General features: G+C 40.9%; 1 protein-coding gene and 1 long non-coding RNA gene across 2 annotated transcripts; one reads left to right on the top strand and one right to left on the bottom strand.

The window, feature by feature from the left end:
- The first annotated feature begins 750 nt into the window (after window positions 1-750).
- Window positions 751-5,285, top strand: LOC135499701 (uncharacterized). The gene is made up of 5 exons (XM_064790630.1): window positions 751-1,029; window positions 1,384-1,556; window positions 2,863-3,053; window positions 3,250-3,422; window positions 3,839-5,285. Exons 1-5 carry the CDS (start codon window positions 768-770, stop codon window positions 3,892-3,894), a joined length of 855 nt encoding a protein of 284 aa, XP_064646700.1. The 5' UTR covers window positions 751-767; the 3' UTR covers window positions 3,895-5,285.
- LOC135499702 (uncharacterized) lies at window positions 5,011-6,860 on the bottom strand. The gene is made up of 3 exons (XR_010449328.1): window positions 6,214-6,860; window positions 5,503-5,673; window positions 5,011-5,082 (listed from the first exon to the last, which is right to left on the bottom strand). It is a non-coding gene; the product is annotated as an uncharacterized LOC135499702 (long non-coding RNA).
- Window positions 6,861-9,482: the final 2,622 nt, after the last annotated feature.

The raw sequence follows: 9,482 nt of genomic DNA, 5'->3' as shown, positions 1-9,482 counted from the left end.
TCATCAGTTTCGGGGACACGCTAGAAAACAGCCATCCCGTGATTCAGTGTTTAGCCACTCCTACGTCACTACGTGTATGCAAAACCCCGAGTAGAGGCAATAAATACTCAAAATACACGAGTAGAATTTCTGAGGTATCAGAATTAACCTGAGGGATCGTCTTTGGCTCGGTAACCCCCGAGACCGCAGGGGGTGGAGGGTGTTTCAAATCTCGGGTTTGGTCTGGTACCTCAGAAATCCCACTCGGGTGCTTTTGGGTATAGCCTGTGAAATTCCTTTGTAACCACAGCTTCAATTGGAAAGATTGGGGAGACATACGGGCTTGCAACAAGGAGACCCATTATTTCATTGTGTATCAGGCTGTTTCTCATTTATTCATTGATGTCATGCTGTTACAAAAATCAGAAAAGATTCTCTATCAACATTTTCCGAACCAAATGTCATCAAAATGAAAAAATTATTCCAAAGCAAAAATCTTGTAAAACTGGCCAAATTCCTTTTGACCTGCAGCGACACGACCTCTCTTTGTTATTATTGCAACATTTGTAAACTTGTCTTCTCTGCATTTATGGTTAGTGGAAAATAAATTTGAAAAATTGAATTCATACAACAATAATTGAATTTTAATTGACTTCTATGATAAATATTTAAACGCATTTTCCATTATCGGCGTTTTCCATGTTACACCTTGTACATGACTGAAAGTCGTCGATGCGAGCCGCGCGTCGAACCCGCCCGACATGTCTTGGATACGATTCACAATTGCAATGGTTATATTTTCACCAAGCTTATTCCGAAGTTTCCTATTCGAAGGTACAACTTTCCGTGTTTATAAAAACCGGGAGTTCTACGGCACAGAAGTGTTTTCGGGGAAACTGAGGTCATTGCTGGAATGCGTGTCCATTTGCAATACTAATGTTTCGTGCGCTGCCGTAACGTATCGGACAAACGGAAAATGGTGCGTCGGATTAGCTGATTCGGGTGTCATGTACGGAAAGGCTGAAATCGAAGTTGTAACGGCCATGAAAGGTATGGAAAACTAAACGTCACTTCTTTTATTTTAGCATACATGGCTAACAGTTACAAATGGCTTTTACTGTAAATATAAGAAACCGGTGAAGAAGTAGAAAATGTCCTCAGGACAGGGGTTCTTTCGATGTGTCTGGAATATACGGTGGGCGCTATCAAAGCCGTACATGCATATATACATTGTACATGTATACTGAAACTATGATCTTTTATAACACCCTAAGTGTCTGATGGTGTTTTTAGGCTTATACATTGTAAGTAGTGAAGGTATATAAGACAAATTAATTTTTTGATTTAAAACTTCGAGTGAGCCTTCTGGACTTTAATAAGTATGTTCTTTGATTCTCACTTCAGAGGATGGTTGGCTCATCGTCTTTATTGGTAAGCAAGGATGCGGAGCGAAAGTATTCGACTTGTGGAATGGCACCTCCTTTACGAACCCGGACGTGAAGTACAATGATACAATATGTCAATGCCATTACAAGAGCGAATTGGTCGAAGACTGGGATAATATCGGGATCGGAAAGGTTAGTATAATTTGAAACCAAACTTTTAGCATATTCTTCTCCATGATCTTAATTTACTATACGTGTAATGGAAACCTAGCAGGTACACATTGCTGACTAGACAACTGTGCGTTCACACATCAGAAACAAAACCAGCTAAGATATTGCTATAAATCATTGTTTCCGGCACGGTCAATGCCATGATGGCATTTTGTGATGTCACGTGAAACCACTCTCGGTAGTAAATGTTGGTGTCACTTTGATGAGTATGTCATTCGGATTGAAATATAGAATTGAAATCTCATTCAAGATGAGCTAGCTCAATTGTTCTGTTATCAAGGCAAACAGTTACCAGATGTATTTATACAATGCGCCACGTATGAAATAATGAGTGAGAAGTCGATCGGTCTGTTGTCGAATAGGCATACGTATATTTCTGAAACACCTCGATTCAGAATAAACAGCACTTGACAGTGTAAATGGACTATGCGCCAATGAAGCCTCGTTTTGAATTCAGCGGCTACGGTCAGGCAGCCAAAAAGCATTTAAAACCACATTACATGTATTTGGAATTTGATTTGAGATACTTTAGAATAGAAATTGATACCTCACTGCCGGTGTTGATTGTCTCTCCAAAACTACTTGGGTGGAGCTAAAATGTAGACTAGAACCAAGTCGTAAGTATCGATTTTTTTTAACCAACAGCACAGCAACGTTTGGGCTATGCATTGTTACCAAGCAGCCGGCTGCCAAATCCATTTTCACTTTACAGTAGTTTCAATCATCAAATTGCACATTAAATGAAAACAATCAAAATCTAGAAAGATTTGAAAAACATCTTGTTTAATTTGTTCTTGCCGAAACACTTGGTGGATCTGTTTACCAAAAACAACTCTACTTGAAGTAGCATGCGGGGCAAGAATATAGACCTCTCAGCATCAACACCAACATAGGCCGAATGTCAATATTTTGTTGGTCCAGCGTCAAACTGGACTGTTCACAGATGAGAAGATAGTTTGGCATCAACAAATCGACTAAATGAGCAGCGGTAGCGCAGTGGAAGAGAGTCGGCCCCTTGATTAAGAAAGAAGTCGTGGATTCAACTCCCAGCTTGGTTCCCCTACTACCATTGCTGGTCGAGTTCAAGTGAGCGCCTTCTGGTTGCTCCTTGAATCCCCTGATCGATTTCTGCGGAGACCGGGCTAATAATATGTTGTCCCAAAAGCGCTTTGAACAGGAATGGGAAAGCACTTAATATCAATATTCAATGCAATATCTGACCATGCCCCGGGCAAGATGTTTGTTAATGTGCACGCCGCATTTGCAGGTCATACTGTCCCTTCATCAGTCCGACAATGGTTTGTCCATGTCCACAAGAGGAGAAGCCCATATCATCTTCAAAGGCCAGGACACCAACAAGACATCCTGGTTTAGCTCTAGCAACGTCTTGTCATCATCGTGGACAGACTTGAGAAGTCAGCCGCACAGTTACTTCAGTATGATGGGAAGTTTTGACATGTAAGTACAAATGTACATGTATAGGCTATACATGTATAAGGTAGGGTGGTAAAAAATCAAAAAATCATCGGTTTGTAGGATATCGTACATGAAGCAGTTGTTGACATTAATGTCAGCCTGGAACTCACGTCAACATGGCTGAATGCACGTTACCGGTGAATACCATTTTCTAATGTGTCTTATTTTTTAACTAAAGATCGGTCAACATCGCCAGAAGATTCTACATAAATTCGTTAAACATGCAATGTGATTCAGATCTTGGCTGGTTGATTGTCGTAGACAATGAACCCGGTTTGTGCAGCTATGAGAATCAGCCTATCCCAACATTCTGGTTTGCCGGCGGCTCGACATTGACTAAGTGGATTGGGGGTAAGTGGCGGTTTTGTTGGTGCTTGAAAGTATGAGGGTAAGTGGTGGTTTTATAGGGGTAGAAGCAGTGGTTTTATTTGGGGTATAAGTGGTAGTTGTAGTTTGGTAGATGTCTTTTTTTGGTAAGTGAGAAATTGATTTGGGGTAGTTTTTGGGATAAGCGGTGGTCTTGCGAGGGCGGGATAGGTATAGTATGATTGTTCGCATCGTCATGGAAGTTATAGGCCTACATATTGTAAACATACAGTTACCACGTTTCTTTTTCTCTTGTGATATATAAAATCCACGGCTTTGCGCTTGACTATTTTGATGAACCCCGAATTGCAGAATGACAGGATGATTCGAAAGCCCCCCCCCCCTTTGGCAGAGAAAGATTGGCTCAGTCCTAGTGACACATATTTCTATCATATTTGCAGGGGCAGCGCAAAAAGCTGACTACATGAAAATAATGATTCAACTCAATAGCAAGTAGGACTCGTGACGGAGGTACATATTTCGTGGCGAGAAAAACATATATCGGATGGGCCAAGAAAAGCACCGAACTTTCAGAACTAAGTTGTGATATTTGTCAGATTACTTTACTTGGTTAATAGTGAATATCTCAATTAAGAATCTTACAGGATTCCTGCACAGATTGTACATGCACATATACATGTACATGCATATGCACAATACTGAATACGATCTTGCATTTGTTACTACATGTAAGAATATCATAAGAATTCTATCGGAAATTCGACTTGGGTCTCTGGCTTTCATCACGGTACTTGGCATAAGGTCGGATATCTTTCGTCGCATGGCTTGTGGTGCCATTTCCCTTTGGTGTCAATGACGACGCACGGATCATCATCCGTGTTAGGTTCTCCAGCAAACTCATTGTAATGCAATCCATAATGAAATTTCTTTTGCGTCACCCATTTATATGCACCGCCTGAAATGGACACAAACCCCATTACTTTTTTTCCTTTGATTCAATATTTCTCGCGGGTATTCCTCGGTTCGAGGTACATGTAGAATTTCTTGAAAATGTCACCTCTTTTCCCGAGATCATCTCGCTAACTCACAGAAACTTCTAAAATCTTGCATCAAGATCAATACTTAAATTTGACAATTCAATTAAAACTGCAATAAAAAAGATGAGCTGAGCGTCCTTTGAACACGAGAAATAGCGGGGACAGAAAACAGATTTATGTTTGTGCTATTTGAGTACTGGAGCACTCTGGATTACGGGCCATCACGACGATGAATGCAAACAATGTGAAGACTAACCAAGTGTTAAAATAGTACCTTGGTGCAACGTCTACCTCTATCTTAATTTCTAGTTAAAGAATTGATGACATGTGATCGGCCGCTGGGGACATCATCGAGTAATTCTCTTTTTAATGGGTTTTCAGGCGTAACAACCAAACAATAAGAAAAATCACTTTTTTGTTCTGCTAAAACCACATATTTTAGTAAAATGTGAATTGATACGTTAACTTACTATTTCTCTCTCTGAGGCCAATCCAAACCAAAGGTATCTCGTGCACACTAAGAAAAGCCGCTATCTGGTTATTGAATTCCTTTGATAAAACGACTGGTAGCCTTGCTTCCAACCTCACACATACTGTGCGAGCAAAGTCACGTCTGTAAGGCCCGATTCGGAATTTGAACTGTGAAGCTTTAAAAAGGAAACGAATGGGGTCGGTATAGCAACGGCACCACATGTATAGTATAAGTAACAGCCTACTGTTACGAATTCGCAGGATAAATCATTACTGGTGTATTTCTCAGTTTAACGGCGTCGATATGTACATGTTGACCTAAAGATTTCATCAAAATTCACCCAAAACAAAATAGTACTAGGCTACTGCAGAGGAGAGAATGTCAAAATCAGTGGCGCTGCCCTCCGTCCAATCATACATTTAAAAAAAACCTGATCAATGTTAAGTTTAACTGCTACATGTGATTTGTACCAATTCCACTGATTTTACTGTCGGTGTAAGAGGAACTGCCAGATTAGTAGCTTTTTACTAGCCTACTGTAGTTCTTAAAACTGTTCGATATCCGCAGGATACACTGTCATCACTCATTTGTTTACCTGTGTTTTGAGCGGGCGTGGCATTCTCATCACTTTCTAAAGCCATGGGCGTGCAAATCCTTCCATCACCGTTATAACCTGGCTGGCATTCACAGATGTAAGAACCGGGAGTGTTAGCGCACTCCGCATGTTCATTACAGGCATGTTGGTTTGTCTTACATTCATCTACGTCTGAAGAAAATGTAATACAAGAGTCTTGTAACATAGATTTACTTGTAACATGTCCATGCATTCGTTATTTTATATGTTTATAATGAATCTACAAATCATCCAATGTCGAAAATCTTCGATACTTTTCGTTTGACTTGGACAGTTTCGTATGCATGAACGTGTACATTCTGAAGTTGGATGACATTACATGAAGATGTACGGCCTCCCATGCATGGACACTTTTTCTATAAGGGGTACACGTTGGTATTCAATCGTGGGTCAGGAAAATCCCGCAATGCAGTGATACACAATGGCGTATAGTGCACATCATGCGTGCGATTTGGCTGAAACTTGGTAAAGCATTTGTATATAGTATGTATACACAACGGCAATACTAAAATTGAAAATCAGTTCGTATTTACGCAATTCGAAATTTTTATCTTCAGTTACAAATTCTCACTTTGTAAGCGAACGGCGTACATGTAGGCCATATCAGCAGTTTATACAACACGTAACATTGTACGTTTTTGGGAGACATTGTGCTACGTGAATTATTCTCACCAGAACAAGTGTGACCATGTCCGATGTAGCCAGTGTTACATGAACAGGTGTATGATCCCGGCTGATTGATGCACTCAGCATTCTCATCACATGGCCCTGGTTCATCATCGCATTCATTTACGTCTGAAGAAGAAACAAGTTTTTGTCTATTATTGAGGGGAGTACTATTATTGAGATCAGTAGCATGATGGTTACACTCTTAAAATTGATTAGTTAAAGCAACTAATTTGTGGTAGTTTCTATTGCAGGAACAGTAGAATCAGTAAAAACCAACCCATTAATTAATTGTTCCAACTTAAAAAAAGTAGTAAAAAGTACCATCAAAATGGTTAAGAATCACTATTTTGATAGCTAAAACAACAAATTTCACAGCCGTAGTCTAAAAAATTGCTATGAAATAGTTATTTTTACTACTTAATTTTAAGAGTGTAGAGCGCCAGGCTCATAATCAGGAGGTTGCGGGTTCTTAACAGGATCATCACTGTTTCGTCTTTGTGTCCTGCATGAACAAGGTACTATTTCTTGCTCCTCTAGATCTTCACCCAGGAGTCAATGGGTAGGAGGAGATATTGCGAAACAGCGCTGAATCATGGAGCTTGGACATGTGATACTCAACAAGGCCACTCGATATTAGAAAGATCTTCGAAACCAACATGATAATAAACAAAATACATTTACGTTGTCGTTGACTTATTCTACAAACATTTATCAATTTATCCTTATACGTGATTTAGATCGGACCCCTGGCCGGACCCCTGGTGTTGCAGGCAAGATGCCAATGATTGAGTCGCGTTCGGACGTTGCCATCCGCAAATTTTACACCATCACTTACTTCATTGCTGAGCATTCACATTAAGTAGAATAGAGAAAACTTGGCCCGTGCAGAGTCTTTCAAATAATTTACATACATGTAGGTTTGCCTCGAGCCACAAGATAGGACAATCCTTGGAATCAGTTATCTATGATCAAGTGTCGCAGGCTTTATGACAGCTGGTTTCACCATTACATGCATGAACTTACCTATGCACGTGCGGCCGTCCCCGGTGAAGCCAGTTTTACATTTGCAAGTAAACGATCCAGCGGTATTGACGCATGAGGCGTTTACATGGCAGTCGTGTTGACCAGTCGAGCATTCATTCACTTCTAAAAGCAGAGCAAAATGAAAAGTAGGTTGAGCTAGGCACACCTCTGAAATTGACGTGATGAGTAAAACCAACGAGGTTGAACCTTCTCAAACGCATCCTAGACATGAGTTGGTAAAATGTTTGAACGATCATTCTGATGAATTCTTTTGAAATAAATTGAACTCCAAGTAGACGGTCCCAGCATGGAATGCTTACCTATGCACGTGCGACCGTCGCCGGTGAAGCCAGTCTTACATTTGCAAGTAAACGATCCAGCGGTATTGACGCATGAGGCGTTTAAATGACAGTCGTGTTGACCAGTCGAGCATTCATTCACTTCTAAAAGCAGAGCAAAATGAAAAGTAGATTGAGTTAGGCACACTTCTGAAATTGACGTGATGAGTAAAACCAACGAGGTTGAACCTTCTCAAACGCATCCTAGACATGAGTTGGTAAAATGTTTGAACGATCATTCTGATGAATTCTTTTGAAATAGACGGTCCCAGCATGGAATGCTTACCTATGCACGTGAGGCCGTCGCCGGTGAAGCCAGTCTTACATTTGCAAGTAAACGATCCGGCGGTATTGACGCATGAGGCGTTTACATGACAGTCGTGTTGACCAGTCGAGCATTCATTCACTTCTAAAAGCAGAGCAAAATGAAAAGTAGGTTGAGCTAGGCACACTTCTGAAATTGACGTGATGAGTAAAACCAACAAGGCTGAAGCTTCTCAAACGCATCCTAGACATAAGTTTTGGAAATGTTTGAACGATCATGGTGTTGAATTCTTTTGAGTAAATTGAACTTGAAATAGACGGTCCCAGCATGGAATGCTTACCTATGCACGTGCGGCCGTCGCCGGTGAAGCCAGTCTTACATTTGCAAGTAAACGATCCGGCGGTATTGACGCACGAGGCGCTTACATGACAGTCGTGTTGACCAGTCGAGCATTCATTCACTTCTAAAAGCAGAGCAAAATGAAAAGTAGGTTGAGCTAGGCACACTTCTGAAATTGACGTGATGAGTAAAACCAACGAGGTTGAACCTTCTCAAACGCAATCATTAGATAAGCTTGGGAAATGTTTGAACGATTATTCTGATGAATTCTTTTGAATAAATTGAACTTGAAATAGAGGGTCCCAGCATGGAATGCTTACCTATGCACGTGCGGCCGTCGCCGGTGAAGCCAGTTTTACATTTGCAAGTAAACGATCCAGCGGTATTGACGCATGAGGCGTTTACATGACAGTCGTGTTGACCAGTCGAGCATTCATTCACTTCTAAAAGCAGAGCAAAATGAAAAGTAGATTGAGTTAGGCACACTTCTGAAATTGACGTGATGAGTTAAATGAACGAGGATGAAGCTTCACAAACGCATCCTAAACATGAGTTTGTAAAATGTTTGAACGATCATTCTGATGAATTCTTTTGAAATAAATTGAAATAGACGGTCCCAGCATGGAATACTTACCTATGCACGTGCGGCCGTCGCCGGTGAAGCCAGTCTTACATTTGCAAGTAAACGATCCAGCGGTATTGACGCACGAGGCGTTTACATGGCAGTCGTGTTGACCAGTCGAGCATACATTTAATTCTAAAAGCAGAGCAAAATGAAAAGTAGATTGAGCTTGGCACACTTCTGAAATTGACGTGATGAGTAAAACCAACGAGGCTGAAGCTTCTCAAACGCATCCTAGACATGAGTTTGTAAAATGTTTGATTTGAACGATCATTCTGATGAATTCTTTTGAAATAGACGATCCCAGCATGGAATGCTTACCTATGCACGTGAGGCCGTCGCCGGTGAAGCCAGTCTTACATTTGCAAGTAAACGATCCGGCGGTATTGACGCATGAGGCGTTTACATGGCAGTCGTGTTGACCAGTTGAGCATTCATTCACTTCTAAAAGCAGAGCAAAATGAAAAGTAGGTTGAGCTAGGCACACTTCTGAAATTGACGTGATGAGTAAAACCAACGAGGTTGAACCTTCTCAAACGCAATCATTAGATAAGCTTGGGAAATGTTTGAACGATCATTCTGATGAATTCTTTTGAATAAATTGAACTTGAAATAGAGGGTCCCAGCATGGAATGCTTACCTATGCACGTGCGGCCGTCGCCGGTGAAGCCAGTCTTACATTTGC

This window comes from Lineus longissimus, chromosome 15, assembly GCF_910592395.1.
Source record: "Lineus longissimus chromosome 15, tnLinLong1.2, whole genome shotgun sequence".
NCBI lineage: Eukaryota > Metazoa > Nemertea > Pilidiophora > Heteronemertea > Lineidae > Lineus > Lineus longissimus.
Note: the sequence above shows the minus strand (reverse complement) of the source record. Positions and strands in the feature narration are given on the sequence as shown.

Excerpts from the sequence above, each read along its gene's own strand:
- LOC135499701 (XM_064790630.1), top strand. The coding sequence starts at position 768 with ATGGTTATATTTTCACCAAGCTTATTCCGAAGTTTCCTATTCGAAGGT. Across the intron at positions 1,030-1,383 it reads AGTTGTAACGGCCATGAAAG|AGGATGGTTGGCTCATCGTC; the intron begins GTATGGAAAACT and ends TTCTCACTTCAG. Across the intron at positions 3,423-3,838 it reads ATTGACTAAGTGGATTGGGG|GGGCAGCGCAAAAAGCTGAC; the intron begins GTAAGTGGCGGT and ends TCATATTTGCAG.